The sequence below is a fragment of the Lemur catta genome, chromosome 6, assembly GCF_020740605.2.
Source record: "Lemur catta isolate mLemCat1 chromosome 6, mLemCat1.pri, whole genome shotgun sequence".
NCBI lineage: Eukaryota > Metazoa > Chordata > Mammalia > Primates > Lemuridae > Lemur > Lemur catta.
This window is the reverse complement of record NC_059133.1, coordinates 46,879,528-46,898,221: the sequence shown is the minus strand read 5'-3', so window position 1 is coordinate 46,898,221 and position 18,694 is coordinate 46,879,528. Positions and strand designations below refer to the sequence as shown.

General features: G+C 33.7%; 1 protein-coding gene across 5 annotated transcripts in view; it reads left to right on the top strand.

Moving 5' to 3' along the window:
* Positions 1-18,694, top strand: part of MSRB3 (methionine sulfoxide reductase B3) — a 226,249-nt gene that overhangs the window by 20,224 nt on the left and 187,331 nt on the right. For 2 of the 5 annotated variants that reach the window (XM_045553432.1, XM_045553429.1), the window contains exon 2: positions 10,064-10,190. The exons of the other annotated variants lie outside the window; for them this stretch is intronic. In XM_045553432.1, coding sequence (XP_045409388.1) covers positions 10,115-10,190 — 76 coding nt within the window. In that variant the 5' untranslated portion in view covers positions 10,064-10,114. The remainder of the gene's footprint in view (positions 1-10,063; positions 10,191-18,694) is intronic. 5 annotated transcript variants of the gene reach the window in all.

The following is an 18,694-nucleotide window of genomic DNA, read 5'->3' as shown; positions in this document are numbered from 1 at the left end:
TAATATTTTCTCCAGCTGTCTGTCTGAACTTTGATAAGTCTCTTTATATGTTTTGCTTTTATAAAATGAGAGGGTTGGGCCAATTCATTGTTTCTCCCATATTTTTTCCATTGAGATACACATCATGGGTGACATTTCATGAGCTACATATTCACATAGTCAGATTATGATTCTAAGCCGTGGAATAGATGGTATAGGCTGCAACATTATATTCAAATCCTTGTGCTAGATCCAACTCCACTCTCTTATCTCCTATTCATGAAAAAATGCCAGAAAATGAGTAAAAGAAGGTGACAGTATCAAAGAGATAATTCTAAATCCATCCTAGTTGTTTTTTAAAATCCTTATTCTCAAGCTTGGCATCTTAAGACAATTTTTAACAAGACTCTTCATGACTGGTATTTTACCAGTGGCAAGTGGTAACTTCTGATGTACTAGGTTTTCTCTTAGATATGACCTAGTTCTAAATTTATTTAATGATATAATTATGTTATTATCAAGCATTTCTAATTCCCTGGTTATTGTAGCAGGTTTTTATTGTAAGCATTACATGAATTAATAGTGCCGTGTACATGATATGGGTTCAAAAAAAGTTGAGTGATTTCAATGAAATGATTATCCTTTTCTGGAGATATCACTAGTTCAGAATTTGTTTTCTTATCCCTTAGCAGGACATATGCTTTTGTAAATTTCTAAAAGTGGTACTGAGAAGATTGGGTCACAGTATTGTGGTTGTTACTTTCACAGATCTGTCTTAACTAGTCTCCCTTACTGTGCTAAAATAGTGCAAAATATTGCATTTGTCCACAGACTCGATGAAATAGAAAATGTACTTAATTGCCTCTAGAGGTGGTAAGATATCTAAAGACTATAGATATTATTAGGTCATTAAGTATGAAACATCTAATTTCAAATCAAAAGTTTAGTTTATTATATCTCAAACAAGAAGCAGTATCGTTAATCAAAGTATGCACCAAAACTATTGACACAGTTTTGCCATCTTAACGGAGGCTTGTTTATGCCAGCAGTGAAGAACGCTGGAGAGTGAGTGGCAATGAAATAGCAAAAGGCATTTTCCAGAGCTTGTTGAGAACTGAATATTTTTTCTTGCAAGAAGTGATGCAAAGTCTGGAAGAAGTGGTGGTCAGTTGGTACAAGATCTGGTGAATATGGTAGATGACAGAGAGCTTCCAAGTCCAGCCTCTGTAGTTTGAGCAGTGTTGTTCGTGTGACATGTGGTTGAGAGTTGTCTTGCAAGAGGATTGGCCTGTCTCCATTGACCAATCTCGGCTGCTTAATCACAAGCATCCTCATCATTTCATCCAGTTGGTTGCGGTAGACATCCACTGTAATTGATTGACCAGGTTTCTTGAAGCTATAGTGGATAATACCAGCGCTGGACCACCAGACACTATTAGCTTTTTTGGAGGAATATTCAGTTTTGGACTGTGTTTCAGCACTTCATCTTTATCCAACCGTTGTGCCCAACATTTGCAATTGTCAAAAAGAATCCATTTTTCATCACACATAACAATGTGGCATAGAAATGTTTTGTCTTTATGTGGTAACAGCAAAGGCAAGCTTCGAGATGATTTCTCTTCTGATACTCGTTTAATTCATGCGGAACCCATCTAGCCACCTTCTTTACCTTGCCGATTTGTTTCAAATGGTCCAATATTGTTGGAATAGTAGTGTCAACCCTTGCTGCTAATTCATGCATAGGTTGAGAAGGATTTGCTTCCATGACAGCTTTCAGCTCATCATTATCCACCTTGGTCTCAGGTCACCCACGTAGCTCATTTTCAAGATTAAAATCACCAGAACAGAACTTCTCAAACCATTGATGTACTATGGGTTCATTAGTCACATCCTTCCCTAACACTTCTTTGATATATTGAGCTGTCTCTGCTGCATTGGTTCCATGATGGAACTCATATTCAAAAATAACATGAATTTTCGACTTATCCATGGTTTCCCAAAAATTGCTCTAAAAAAATTTGGAAAGATAATCACAAGCCAAACTGTGTGTTTGAAAGAATGAGAATGTACCTTAACAATAAACATAAAACAAGAGTGTCAAAGTGAAATGTCAGAGATATCAACTGTCTAACTTAGCACTTAAGGAAATCAGACATTTCATACTTAATAACCTAATATTTTTTTTTTTCTAACTATTTGTTGTTCTTAAACAGTATGGGATAAATTATAAATGTATTAATCTGTTCATTGTCGATTTATTTGACAAACATTTATTGTGCTTACTATGTGCCAAGCAATGTACCAGACCAGCATTTCTCAAAGTGTGGACTGTGAATCCCTGGAGTCTCTGAGACGCTTTCTAGGAATTCACAAAGTCAGAAACTATTTTGATACTAATACTGTTTGCCTTTTTCACTGTGTTGACATTTGCACTGATCTTGCAAAAGCAAAAATGCATAGAACTACTGTTGTCGTAGTATTAATCAAGTGAACAAACTTTATTAATAGTCATTCTGTTTTCACCAGCATGCACACAGGAAAAAGATAATTTCACTTAAGAATGTCCTTGACGAAATAGCAACATTTTTATGTGTGTGTGTGTGTGTGTGTGTGTATTAATATGTATATATATGTATGTGTGTGTGTGTATATATATATTTTTTTTTGAGACAAGGTCTCACTCTGTCACCTAGGCTGGAGTGCAGTGGCATGATCATACCTGACTTTAGCCTTGAACTCCTGGGCTCAAGTGATCCTCCTACATCCAGCCACCTGAGTAGCTAGGACTATAGGTATGCACCACCACACCCAGCTAATTTTTTATTTTATTTTTTTGCAAAATTTATGTTTTATTAATCTTGACAATTGAGTACATATCTTTTTAATACTCCATGTGAAGAAATGGGAAGTACACTTTTATAAAATGCTTCTGCATACCAAAACACAGTGGTTGTTTCCAGGAAAAGCACCTGTGCAATTGTGTGAGATACCTTTTACTTGAAAGAATGCCTGACAGACAAACTATGGTTATTTAACTATGGTTATGCTTGAGTATTTGGCAAGTATTTTCTCAAAAATGAACAAAGTGATTCTGTCATTTCAAGGAAAACACTGACAGTACTTGTTGCCAATGATAAAATTTGAGCTTTAGAGTTAAAAACTAAAATTTTGGAAAACTTGTATCTCCTATTGTGAGCTTGACAGCTTCTCTGTCAAACTTTAAAATTTTTCTGATGAAATCAATGATAATAATTAATGAGTATGATTTTTTGATATCATGTAATGAAGTATGTCAGTATATGAAAGATCTGTATAACCCAGTGAACCAGTATTTTGCAAATGAATAGTGTAGGATTTTACAAAATCATTCAAGGTTAGAAGATCCATTCAAAATACAGGATAGACCAATGGTTTTAATGTAACATATGAGAAGTTCATTGATAGGGTTTCATACTACCATATGTTGATCTTTGTATAATAATAAAGAACAGAATACCTGCAATTGTCTGAAAAGGTCATTAAAATACTCACCCCTTTTCCAACTACTTATCTGTCTGAGGCTAGACTTTCTTCAGATATACACTTCAATCAGAACAATATATCATAACACATTGATTACAGAAGCAGAGATGACAATTTAGTTGTTTTCTATTAAATCAGATATTAAAGAGATTTGTAAAAATGCAAAACTCTTCCCATTATACATATTTTTGTTTTGAATAATATAGTTATTTCTCACTAAAAATGTCATTTTTGTAAGTGTTTATTTGAGCTGTTGGGTTAAAATAAAATTTTACTGCTTAAAAATTGTCATTTTTATAAACTGTTTTTTGTTTATTATTATTTTTAATGGAATAAGCAAATATTAAAATTTCTTAGTTGTAATTTCTAATATAGTAAATATTGACAGGTATAAGCACATAAACAAAAGGTATTTGGAGTCCTTGATAATTTTTAGTAGTGTAAGGAATCTTGAGATCAAAAAATTTGAGAATAGTTAATCCTAGAGATATAAAAATGAAAGAATAAGAATAAAAAGAGTCCTTCTTCATACATCTTTTCTTTGGTTCCAAATCCCTGCCACTCCCACTCCTAAAGCTGGAAGCAATTTCTCTTCTTCTGAAATTCCATAATACATTTACTTCAATCCTGTTAAAGCATTTAGCATATTTCTTATGTTCCCACCTAGGCTAATACATTTTTTGACAACACAGACTATATCTTATACATTTGCTTATTCATCAGCACCTGATGCATTGTTTCCCATGTAGTAGGAATTTATATAGGTGAATTGAGTAACTTAAAAATTCCATATCTTAAAATCACTTCAGTGGTTTAGAAGACTGACTAAAGATTTTGAATAGCTGGGCTTCTGTTGTTTCTTAAAACAAATATAATCACAAAAGGATCTGTGTTTAACAAAAGGGATGCCAAATTGTAGCCAATGAGCTATTGATTTCAAGCAGTAGTTAAATGATTGATTGATGAATTCACTCAACAAACACTGTTTGAGCACTGTGCTGGTAAGAACAAAGATGTTTTTATAGAACTTTATAGTAGACATTTTGATTAGTGGTTTCTGAATGTTGGCCTCTGATGAAGTTTCTTCTGTTCATAATGAAATGAGAAAAAGAGCAACAAAAATGAAACTTCTTTTTCCCACGAAACTAAATGTATTCTACTTAAAAGAACGTTCTTTATCTTGAGATTGATAGTTCCTAGTTCTTGGTATTAACATAATCTTTCTTTTCTGATGCTATGGTGAGATTAGGGTTTTGAGATTTGTTTTTTTATTATCCTTGACAAAATTCAAATTTGTCAACTCTCTTGGCTCTTGCTGTTTTGAGGGAGGGGGATTTTGCTAGCTTTTGGAAAACCACTGATGTGGACATTCCTTTGGCATTTATTGGGAAGGAATTTGACCTTTAGGTTTGACAGTATGTAAGTACTGCCCGCTGATTGCGCCATTGGAGCTCCAAGGTGACAGTATAAATCCAGTGCTACAATCAGCCAGCTCATTTGTTTTGGAGCTAATTACTAACTTTGTGAGTTTTCTGGATACCCTGTTTATAACATCTCTCTTTGGCAGTTTTTTGTTCAACTGCAGGGAAAAAAATAAAAGAAAAAAAGATAAACCCAAAGCAAAACACTAGCAAACTAACCTGAGGCAGAGTTTTGGATGTTAGACTTCTCGGGGTTGGGGCCTGGGGTAGGGGGAGGAAGAGGGAGAAGTAGAGATTTTTGATCAAAATAGAGCATTTGAATTATCTTTGGATTTCAAGTCAGGTTGCGTTTTCAACTTCCCGCCTCTTCATGGGAACTGCTAATAATTACATAACCAACAGATTTTAATTCAGATTGTTACCTTTTGCACTATTAGCAGTTGATATGGCAGAGAATGGCCTCATTGGAAATGATGATCCTGAACAATCAATTCCATAGAATCAGTCATTTACGTAGTCAGTCTTTCACTCAATAAATGAATGGCTGTTATGTGCCAGGTACTGGGATGCAAAGATGAAAAAGACAGTGTCACTGTCTGTAAGAAACTTACAATCTAGAAGAGGGAGAGATAAAAGCAGACCAGTGCCCTGAAAATTGTTAAAGGGGATGTGATACTATATTTGGCGCTATGCTGGGGACTAGAATTGGAGAGGTTGGGAATGGTGGCAGTTGGGAGTGTTTGCAAAGAGAGTAAGGATATGGAATGAAGACATGGAGGTGGAAGTAGGAAACAACTGGCCTGTTGGGGGAAATTGCAAACCTGTTGGTATGGCAGGAGTGTGGGATGGGTTGGGATGTGGAGGTATGGCAAGAGAAACAGGCTGATGAGTTAGATAGCAGGTAGATGTAGGACTTTAATTGCTTTGTTTGGGAATTTGGACTTTATCTAAAGGATTTACCAGAATATGTTCTGGTAAATGATGGTGATAGGACAGAAAGGGGTTTTATATGGTCAAAAACATTTCAGAGGCACCAACTGAGATAAAGTTAAGCAGATGTATCTACTGTAGGCCTCTCAGACCCTTTATATTGCGTAGCATTTACACCACTATTTGACTGTTAATACTAAACTTGTTTGAAGGGTTATCTTGTGTTTCTCAGAACATGGTTTGGGGAACCCTGCAATATGCAATGGGAAATCACCATAAAGTTTTGAGCAGGAAATTATAGATAATTATGTAATCTAATTGTTTTCAACACATAATGTGATACTGCTCATTAGGTATTGTTCATCCAGTATTTTTTAACTGCCACTGTTTTCAAAATTATGTACCGGATATTCTGGGAGATTAGAAAGATGCATCTTGTCTGTCTTTCAAAACAAATAACGTTATTTATCTGTAAATGTTATTCACCTGTGCAATTATTTGAGTCAAAGGCAATGCAAAAGTGAGGAAATCAAGGATAAACTTGGAGAATTATGGATTTTCTGGTGGTCGTTGCTCAGTTCTGATTTCTACAGGGTGTTTAGTGCTAATTCTTTTCCTATAGATTGTCACCACTCAGAAGCATGAGCTTCTTTTGTCCTTTTTTGGAGTAGGGTTGTTTCTGACTAGGGTCCTCACTCAGGCAGTTTAGGGAGTACAATAGGGAGAAAGTTGCTAAATGGAAACTTGAATTTTTTTGTGGGGGGCTTGGCAGGGAGTAGCTGTTGCTCTATTTGGTCCTCAAAAGTATCATGTCATCAACATATTGAAGTTTTGGTAAATTCAAGTTGAGTCAGTTCTACAGATCTTTAGGATATATCCTAAAGGTATATCCAAGGAATTTAGAGAAAAACTTTGAAGGTGATAGAGAAGTTGAAGATGCACCTGGTGGAACTGAAAGATCAAATTTAGAAATCTGAGAATGTCTCACATTTTTCATTTCCTTAACTCCCTCCTTTTTTCCTCTCAGTGTCAAAGGAGAGAATTTTCAAATAATCTTGAATTAAGCTTCCTTATTACATGTTTATCACACTACCTGGTAGGGAAATAGAATCGGAGTATCTAGAGTGGGTTGGGGCAACCTAAGGCTTTTCGTTGCCAGTTGTGTAGTGATCCAGAGCACTGGCCGTGGAACTAAATGGCCTGAGTTCGCATGTATTAATTAGATTATCCAATTATTTATGGTCTAGGCAAATTACTTAACCTCCCTCTGCCTCAGTCTCTACATCTAAAAATGGGAAAATGATAGTATGTGCCTCATAAGGTTGTGAGGATTAAAAGAGCTAATAAATATGAAGTGCTCAGAATGGCGCATGCCAAGTGCTTAGTCAGCTGTTATCTTTAGGATTTCTTTATCCTACTGTTTTCTTTAGGATAATTCACTGTGGAAGTCCATCGAAGTTTTATGGTCTAAATAGGATTCTTTGGAGAATGGCTTGCTAACTTTAAGTAGGGTTGGGTATAAATGGACTGTTAGAATTTTCTCATACAATTAAAAAGTATGGCAAATATTTGGCATATTTAAATAATAATAGCAAACATTTCCTGAGCAAAGACTATATGCCAGGAGTTTTCCCAAACACTTTTTACCAATTAACTTCTTTATTTTAGCGTTGAGGAAACTGAGGCACTGAGAGGGTAAGTAACTTGTCCAAGGTCACACAGTTAGTTATGGGCATGGCCAGGGTTCAAACCCAGACAGTCTGGGTCTATAGCTCACACACATCCATTGTGATATATGATCTTTTGTGCAAATGTATTATGCATTTTACATCTGTTTGTTAACATGTTTTATTTAATTTACTGCAGACATAAATTAGGTGGAAAACTTTAGCTAAAAAATAATTTTGTTAAAACACTTCAGCATCAAAATACTACTTTTTCCTCTCTGGAGAAGAGTTCCTCCTGATGTCACATGTTAGGGCTATATTAACTGTGATTCTTTTGTTCTGTGGCAGTATAAGATTATGAGTTTGATTTAACCAAGGCATCCAGATGCATACATCCACTCTTTAGAACTGTTTTTCACTTTGAATTTTAGATGTATATTTTCAGAGTAGTTTGTGAGTAAGGCCACTTTACATGCATTTTGCAAACTTAGCTTTTTTTTTTACTATCTTTGCAAGTATTAAAGTAGTCAGGATTGTATCAAATCCTAACCTATGAAATGCATCTTTGTAGGGTTTGAAAATGGACAACAGTGTGACAAGTTGTATTTTTTGCATTCTTCAGTAAAAAAAAGACGAGACTGCTGTAAAATCACTTTAGTTGCTCCACTTTGTTGGTGCTAGTGTAGCACTTTCTGGGTCCTCTCTTAAAAAAACTGGGCAAAACTAATTTGCCACTAGATGGAGCCCTGGCTATTTGGGTAGAAATAAAAGCAACACAGACTCTTAAATCACACAATCCTATCATGCTGGAGGGCCCCTGGTATTTGCGGCCCTTAGCTTTTAATTGTAGAATGCATCTTTGTTCTTTCCCTGACCTGCAGAGTGACATCACTGCCTTTCTTCCTGTGCGCTGGCTTTGACACAAGCCAGATGGCCACAGTGATCGGTAGGCGCCTGGGCTGCCTGGTACAGCAGTTGATGAAACAGAATAGGAAGACGTTTTATGGTCAGCTGTGGGAGCACAATGAGGCTGCAGCTTTGCTAAGTAATTACATTTTCCGTGCACACTTTATTCCTCACAGAGAAGGGTCACAAGGAAAAAAATACATTTTTATTTATAGTGTTGTGAGGTATAGACCTTTGATCTTTTATTAGTCAGTAGTCTGCTCCAAAGGAATGCTCTCTTTTCCTTGCTCTGCAGTCACTCGTGAAAATGACATGTTTATTTATGTTTAATGGTTCTTTCAGTCTGTGCATTGTGATACTTACCTTCCCTCTTCCTCCCCTTTGTCTCCAGTTAGTAACACAAAAATATTTTAGTCTTGTAGTGAGTTTAGTTTGGAGAAGTCAGAGTTCAGGCATGTTAATACAAGCAGATTTCTGTCAGATATACTCCAGAGTGATTTGGTAAAATATATTACTGTTTATTATATGTTTGTTCTTCAAGGAGGTCAGAAGAGTCCAGGAACAGACTTTTATTTTGGGACTGGGGGTGGGTGGTTATGGTCAGGAAATGAACAAGGCATTAATTTTATATTGATTTTTGGACATTTAGTGGTTAAAGCCACTTAAAATGCTAATTTTAAAAAAAATATAGGAAGTTGATATTAATCTGGTATTTTCCATTTTCATTTGAAGTTAATCTTTACCAATTGGAATCTTGTATAAAAACTTTAAAGAAAATCCTAAGACTTGAAGTTTTCTCTAAAGGTTAACATCAACAAAATTTTGAGATTCTTCCACATGATTTATTTCCAAAGACTTTAAAATATTTTTACTCTTTTAAACAATAGGTTATGAATATTATTCACAGAATTGATCTAGAAATTATAAATCATAAAATTGAATGAAAATCTATATTTGCCGTGCTTTATTCAAACTTAACACTGTTTTAAAAGTGAAATTTCTTAGTTTTCCTGAGGTTTCTTTGCTCTCTATTAAGAAAAATGAAGCTTGAACAAAAGAAATTTCTTAATCTTATGATGTTTTACAGTCTTCTCCTGGGAGGCATATTTGCAAATAATTGCTGGAAGAAAGCAGAGTGGAGTGAGGCAGGAACATGGCGTTGCAGTCAGATATAACAGGGTTTTCTAATCCTTTTTCCTCTGGTATTTGCTTTGTGCCCTGGGACCTTTGAGCCCTGGTTTCCTCACATATGTATTCTGGCATAAAACCTACCTCCTAGGTTTATTGTAAGAATTAAATGATACAACGTGTATATTAGGCTCCAGACAGTTCCTGTCACATGGTACAAACTTAGTAAATGTTAATTCCTTTCAACTGTTTTAAACATTGTCTCTTTTCTCAACCTCTTGCCAACTGAGTTCACAGGTTACCCTGCTATTATATAGTGTGTAATTTATCCATAAGATATAAATAAGCCTAGGTTAAAAGTAAGTTCACTGTCTGAAAAATAGGCATTTGAAATTTATTAGCACTGTATGTGTTCAGTTCCAGATAAAACTGTAACCATCAACTGTGCAATGAATGTGTTTAACATTTGTGATATTTTAATTTGTGTATTTTTTTTTTTCTCCTACTCAGCTCTTGCCCCTGTTCTTTGCCTCTCGTTTTGTTGGTGAAGATATCACAGTGATGTCTGCCTTCAACCTGCTGCATTTGGTGACAAAGAGCCAGCCAGTAGCCCTTCGAGCCTGTGGGCTTCCCTCAGGTTGCTGCTTGTTGTACTGTACATAGTGAGGGCACTGGGCTGAGTGGGTGTTTCTGCTGCAGGAAATGATACACCATCACGCTTTGCTAAATTCCGTTTTCTTTTTCTTGGGTCCTAATTTGAAGAAGGAAATTGGTTATAAATCACCACTCTACTTTGAGTAACATTCATTTCTACAGTCCTTACAACCCTTGGAAACATTGTCCAGTTTCTTTGCCCAGTATATAATTGTCACTAATATTTCATGATATCTTCTTGTTCTTTAATGCACACTACACATCTGCAAATCATAATGTTCACAAGAGGCTGGCAATCTTAGTAAGAAACTGCCCCAAATCACAAAAAATAGGACATTCATCTTGTTAAAGAATAATGAAAATGCTTTTCATTCCACACGTGGCCATTCCTTTAGGAAAAAAATGAAATGAATAATTTTAGCATAATTACTTATTTATTGTAGTTAAAAAGAAAAGCTGTTCTACTTAACAGTGACCAAATAAATAGAAGTAATATAGCATGTGTCAACTGGTTCTTAAATTAGAACTATTACATTTTTTAAAAATGCAATTTTAAGCATTTAAGCAAGTGAGGCATGGAAGTCCAAAATTTCATATGTGCCTGTATTGTAAGTTTAATATTTTAAATTTATTACGAAAACCATAATGGCCAATATTTTATTTCTGTGAACATGATTATCAATATTATTTACATTTTCTGTTGATATAAATATCTCTATTACTATATCATATAGTTTAATTCCAATTCATTAAATGTTTACTGTTATTGACTATGAGTGCCAGGCATTGTGTTAAGTAGTGAGGATACAATAATAAATAAAGTAAAGCTGATTTTTTTTCTATGAGTACAAGGTGGAAATGGAACTGTGTGAGGACCATTGAGCCATAACACCAGTGTACTAGAGGTATTTATGCTTGGATTGTTATGGGAATTCAGAGGAGGATGGTCCCAGCTCTTTTCTTTAGGGGAAGAAATTTTGTAGGGAAGGGAAGTTCTCTGTTTAAGGAGGGCTCCATGGAGGATATGGTGCTTGAGCTAAATCTCAAACCATGAGCAGCAGTTAGCCCAGTGTCCAAGCACCACATCCTCCATGGAGCCCTCTTAAACTTCAGAGACCTTCCCTTCCCTACAAAATTTCTTTGATTGAAATATGAATATCCTTAAGTTTTGGTAACAAAATGATTCAAAGATAAATTCAACAAAACTGATAAATTTTAGGAAGTAGCTATTAGAGCACATTGCTTAAGCACACAAATTCTGGAGTCAGACTAACTGAGTTTGAAATCTGGCTTTGCCACTTAAACTAGCTGTGTGTCTTAGCTTCTTTGTTTGTAAAATGGGGATAATAATAGTGCCCACATGAAAGAGTTGCTGTGAGAATTAAATAGATTGGGATGTGAAAAGTGCCTAGAACAGTGGCTGGCATATTAGTAAACACTATATATGTCTTTACTGTGTTCACGATAGAAATCCATGTATCTATATTAATATACATTTATATTTTTCCGATACAATAGACTTTTAAAAACACTGAAATGTGTCCCATCTTTCATTTAGCTATTTTTTACCTTCGTAGGACTCACATATATACACCTTATGTTTGAGAAAGAACCATCTCAGTCTGTTGTTTTGATCTCTTTTACTTATATATCCTGCTGAACCAGAATTCAAGTCCTATAAATACGTAACATTCTTTATTCTTACTACCCAGTACTAATGAAAGCCCAGAGAAACTCTCCATCTTTCTTACTAGGGCTTGTAAACCCATTTTAACTTGATAAATGAATTGGCTAGAATCGTATTCTGTAATTCCTTAAACATTCAAGCACTACTTAATTTTTAAGTGTTCTGAAAGTCAGTCTTCCAGTGTCTACATATTTTATAACTTGAATATTAGCAAAATCTTTATCATCCATTTCTTTAACTCTTAGATGTATAGAAATGTTGAAGAAATTAAGTTCAACAATAATGAAACAAACTAAATTTTGAAAAATAAAAATGAAATTGAGATGGGAATTCTAGTTCTTACTACTTTGTACGGGTATGTAGAGAAGAGGCCAAAATTGGAGATATAGGAAATTAAGGGGAAAGTTTGAAGTCTTGCTTTAATTTACTGTTCCCTGGTCAAAACCCATTACAACAGAAATCTCTGTAAATCAAAAAGATTTCTGTTCCCTAGCCAGTGCCCTACTAATTTTGAGTATTATTCAATATGAAATAATTCCAGAACTAAAAAATAATTGGAACAGGCTCTTAAAGTTGGTTATAACAGGATTGACCTGCATGAAGGCCATATCCCAGAAGAGTGATCTATTATTTTTCAGCTTTGACTTCCTTTACTTATTTTTTAATAAAGCCTAATTTTAATTTAAGGCTTATTAAGTGCATCTGAATTACGGTTCACTCATGTTTGTAATTAAAGGTAATTTTCCTCTCTCAGAATTTCTTCTTAATTTCCTCTAACAGTTTCTCTTATGTATTAAAAAGAGCACTGGAATAAGAGTCAGAAAACTCTAACCATAGTTCTGCCTTTAACTTGTGTGACCTTGAACAAATCAATAAGCCTCTCTGGATCTCAGTCTCTTCATCTTTAAAACAAGGAATTAAAATTAAATAATCTATTCCGTTCTTAAATTTTATGAATTTTTTTAAGTGTCATTTGTTTTTATTTTTGGTTTTTGGTTAATCATATCTTAGAACACAATACTAATTAATGCTGGGGACTTACAGAAGTCTGCTGGATTGTGGTGGGAGGACACAGATATTTTCCATGTTTGAACATTAGAATTCCTTGCCTCTAAATCAAGACTGAAGCATTATCTGAGGAGGGATTAGGAAGCACAATTTTATACATACTTTTAAAAGTAAGTGTAATTATAGCTTCAAACTAGATATCATGCTAGCTTTTAGCCAAGTGAGGGTGAAATAAATAAAATTTGTCTAAATGGTACTAATTACAGTGATAAATTATACTTTTCTCCAACATCATACACATAATAATGTGGTTGTGATTCTTATTTGACTTCAGTGGCTCCATTAATTGAAGAGCCACATGGCTATTATGTGCTTTATAAAGATATAATAGGATTCTAATGTGGAAATTAGACATCTTAGAGATAGTTTTCAAATGGTGTTTGAAAGTCATAGAATATCATCTGTATAACTAGAACTGTATGAATCACAGGCTTATAGCTCCAGATCTTAGCACAGTGCCTGGCACTTAATAAATATTTGTTAAATGAATAAATAAACATTTGAAAGTTTATATGTAGCTGAAGTCATAGCTGTAACTGAGAATACAAATTTATTTGAGACTGCCCTATATAGGAGGATTAAAAGTAAAGTTCATGGTTCGGTTGGCTTTTGAATTTATTGTTAAAAACAATTTCTTTTTTCTCACTTTATTGTGTTAATACAGTATAGGGGATACCATAGGTATAAATCACATTGCAGCTAAACAAATAACCACAACTTGTAACAGATTCAATGTATGTTGTATGTTATCCAGAATTGCTTTTACTTTTTCTTTCAAACAATTTGAGTGTTGGTGGTAAATTGTTTGAGGAAGTGAATAAGTGCATATTTTACTTATCATGAGAATTAAGAACTCTCTTTTGATTACTTCTTTGGAGCAAATTAACATTGTTTGTTGTGCTTTAAATTCTACATTTGTAAAAAGGAAATACTACAGATATGCATCAAAGCAACATACATAAGTAAGAAATCCTTATTCAAGTCTGAGCTGGCAATAGTTCATTAATAGCAACTGATTGTATTCACTTTTAAAAAATAATCGAAGTCGTCAGTGTGCTGTTCACTTACTGAATAGACTGGCTTTCTATATTAGTTTTTGAAAACCTTTTCTGAGTCTTGACCTACCGACCACCTCCACAGTTCTTTGATAAAAGTTATGACCTTACTCCCCAGTAAAGACACATATGTATCTACACACAATTTTTCATATAATTTCACAAAATTTTTTGTTAGATATTCTGAAACTCTTCAGGGAAGGCTCTTTGACCACATATTCAGAACTTGTGTTCTAAAAAATACACATGAAACCAATATAAAATTCTGATCAGAACACAGTGCTTCTGATTTCTGTATTGGTGTCACGAATGGGGTTTCCCCCTTGTGTTCAGGTCGATGCCCTCAGTTCTCCAGTTTCACCATTCTTACATGTTCATCTTACCTGAATTCCTTGATTATATTAAAAATGCTTTGGGCAAGTTTTTTTCTTTAAAAAGAAATAGTTTTGAAAAATAGTCATAAAAATTCCACTCATATAATTCACAGAATCATTTGCGATTAGTTGATTAAATGGTATTCCCTTTTTCCAGTAGATGGCACTAGTTTTACATTCTTTCACAGCATGAACGCTTACTGATATCATTAGCACATAGGTACATTGTGAAAACTTAAACAAAAGTATGTAAAGAATATCCATTTAAGAACATATGGATTTATAAACCACAAATTTTTCTGCTTATGTTATGTTCAAACAGTATTTGTAGAGTGCAAAACCTTTTTCCATTTTCAATAGGATTCCAAGTGCTTTATGCTTGGACATCTCGTAGAAATTGTCTTTCATGTGTAGACTTTCTATAAACTAAAACAAGTTTTCATAAATTAACTTATCTTTTATCCAGATAGCTGATTTAACAGTAATTTATAGTTTTATATGCAGCTAAATTTTCTTCAGCAGACCACCCAAGAATTAAAGAAAATTTCACATTTTGTTTCGCTATGGTTTGAATTTTTATAGAATCTCGAAAATGTTATTAGTTTAACGTGTTGACTGTTAAGCATGAATCATTTTTTGCATGAGTTAAAATATTTTAGGAAACTAAGAAAAATTATGTTTAGAATGTTGATTAATGAGTACTCTGATAGAGCTATATTTTTTCTAAAACAAAATGTTTTAGTAGTTCTGTGATGTAATAAAGTTTTAGTTAATGTTGAAAAGTTGCTGTGAAACATCTAATTATCAGATGAGTTTTAAAAATTATTTGTGGACAATGCATATTAGTCAAGGCTAAAATGTTATAAAGCAATACATCTGTATGAATAAGGTGTTGGGCATATGGTTTAAGTGCATAGTTTGTTAATTCTTTGTTAAATATGGAGCAAATTCTTCATATGCATTAATAATTATATGTAACAACATCTAGTAGCAACATAGTTAAAATGGGCATGAACAAAAAATTAAATTTTAGTTTGAGAAATTTAGTAATTAACAATGACTGTAAAGAATATAGAACATTACAAGTTCTGAAAACAAATGATATTTCTACAGGGTAAGAATATCTAGACAATGTGGACTTTGGGGGTGTCATATAGGTAATTAGATGTTTATTTATCTAAATATATTTATAATAATGTAACATAGCAGGTCATGGAAGGATTTATTAAAATGAGCCACCTCTTGCTGTCAACAAATACAAGTTTAATAAAGGAACAAGCCATGAATGACAATTCACAAAGACTCATGAGTATTGGGGATACCTGATGAATTTTTATTATCTTCCTTTTCTAGTTTATAGCTTCATCCTAAATACTTTATTTAGAGATTGATTCTCATGATTGCTTTTGCTAGATACATTTCAATTTAGACTTCTTTAAAATAGGTTTTATTGAGATGCAACGGCAAATTATCTCAAATTACTTTTTATGCCTTTGCATCTGAATTCAATTATTTATTTGAAATTTTAAAATCCCTATTTCCTTTATTTCCTGGTTTTTCTCTTTTTTATATTTAGTATATTTTTAATACTAAATATAAATGAATGTTATAAAAATATACCGTGAAATGACAATGATGTTAGTTATTTAGATGATTACTAAGATATATACTTATAAAGATTTAAATTTACTTGATAACTTTTATGATAAGCATTTCCTTCAACACTAAATATATTTACTATTCAGCCACATAATTTCAAAGAATTGAATGTTAATTTAAATCATTAGAATATTTGAATTTTAATCAAGCAAACATAATTCAGAACTTTGTAAATACAGTTTTTAAAGATTTTGTTTTATTGCAGAAATGCATGTTAGCTCAGAATGATACAGCTATTTATATTATATTCTGCTTGATTAATATTCTAGTATTTCTTGTGCAAATTTTAGATAACATCACAGCAAGTTTCAGAGCTTGCCATCATATATTATTGGTATTGATGAAGAAATAAATTGGAAGATTGATCTGTATTTACTAGTTTGTTTCTACCACCAACTTGCTTTCTGGGCCCAGGAATCTTTGTTTTGTACCTTTTATTTCTATTCTTTATCGGTAAACTGAGAATAATCTATCATTCTTGTCAAATCTTTTACAATTAGATATGACCTTTAGATGAGGGTCATTACATTACACTAGATGACATTTCCCTAAAATTTGTTCTGTGCAATTTAAATCCCTTGTTGTAAGGGAGAAGAAATTGGGGGTGGGGAGTGGGGAAGAAGCAGGATTGGGAGGAAGACATGAAATAAATCTGGGAAAGGTGATGGGTTTGATCAGGCAAAATCTATGTCTGTTATGGAAAATCTTTGTTTCCTGCAAAGTAAACTCAGGAAAGGCATAGATTTTTGTCTGTTTAGTTCACTGCTACATCTCAGCGGCTAGAATTATGTCTGTCACATAATAGGTGTTCAACAAATATTGAATACTGAATGAATGAATGATTGTGAATAAGTGGCATCATCTATCTGTCAAAACAATGCCACATTGTAAGTGATGTGATCTTTGTTCTTAAGGAATGTACATTCTGGTGAGAAAGATGGCCATTTTGGGTCCTATGATCTATAGGATGAAGGGAGTTATATGCTTGATGGTTTTATGATTCTATATAAACACTTCCTCTTTTGTTTTACTGTGGAGACAGGGAGTAGAAGAAGTGAGAAGCATTGTGCTGCTTTCTGCCCCAAATGGCAGACTGGCTTCTTAGAATAGGAGTTCAAGCAGTGACCATTCTGAAAGATATTGTAGGAATGTGTAGATACAATTAGTGAGAGGTGGTAGGAGTGGGGGAATGGGATGATAGGGGTGGGAGTGGACATGGATTAGTACACATGGATTAGTAATTAGTACACATGGATTAGTATGCACATTAGTAACACATGGATTAGTAATAGGTGGGTATGTTTAAAGTGCAACAAAGCATGGATTCAAGAGAGAAATGTAATGAATGAAAAAGCTAAAGAAGGAAAGCTGCAGACAAGAGAATCTGGCTCTTGTTACCATGGCAAGTAACTTCTTTGGACCTTGATTTCCTTTCAAGGGCTTTGGACTAGAAGTTCATCATTTCCCAAATTATAATCTAAGGAGCACTAGGTCTCTTAATTTTACCTTATAAGGCGGATATCATCATCAAATTGAGAAACTCTGTATATACTACCATATTTCATAAATATTAAGATGCACTGTTTTTACATTTTACCATCTTGGCAATCAGAATGCAGCTTAAAAATCATTGTGATAAGACTGTATCATAATTTAGCAACTGTTTTTTCCTTTTCTAGTGGAGCATAATGGTGTGTCAAAATACTACATATTTAGTAATATACATCAGCATAAGAAAGTCTCTGAGAAGGTCTTCATCAAGAAACCCATTTTACCTAGATTTTCCTAATCTGATTTGACTGTGGAAGCGTCCCCTTCTCACTCCCCAAGGGGAACAACCTATTAGCATTTTTTTAGAGCCCTTGTTTCCCAGAATGCATTTTGGGTAATGGTGGACAGGGTAATCTTACAATCTTAAATCCAGAGAATTAATGGAATATTAGTTATAATAAAAGATTTGATGTGGAGCTTTAGGTAATAAAGGATTCAGAGTTGTAATAAAGGAAAAAATTTTTTACTCTGTCACTTCGGTTTTAAAATTTCACTGATTTATTAAGCAAATGTTATTGCCATTTGAAAGTGAATTCTAAGATACATAGTCAAAGGCATCACTTAGAAAACATCTTTTAGAAAGAAGATTTAAATGGCAATAATTAAAATGGAGAGTTGAATAAGTATTTCAATACAACATAGACTTATTTAGTTCTTCCTCTTGCCCAGGCACATTGCTAAGTGCTGGAGCTGCAAAGACGACCAGGATATATACGAGCGCTGTCCCTTAGATATTGAATAATTCATAGGAATCCTTATGCTTTTTCTTGAGTTATCTGAGTGAAAAAGAAAGTTGTAAAATTTTTGACCATTTTTTTCCCCAGAGTCGCTTAAGATTTTTTTGGAATGTATAGACTCAGATGTAGCTGTTCATTGAATGGAAATTGCAGACTTGTTTTCTGTCCATTGTGCTTAATTAGTTTAGATTTGAAATTTGATTTGAGTAGTAACATAATTTTGGAAATTTGCAAAGCTGAGGGTTTTTTTTGACAATATAAATTTCATTTTATTTCTAGTGAAGTATATCCCATGTTACATTTAAATAAAATTCTGCAAGATAATCTAAGGGAGGATTCCTTTCCTTCCTTTTTGT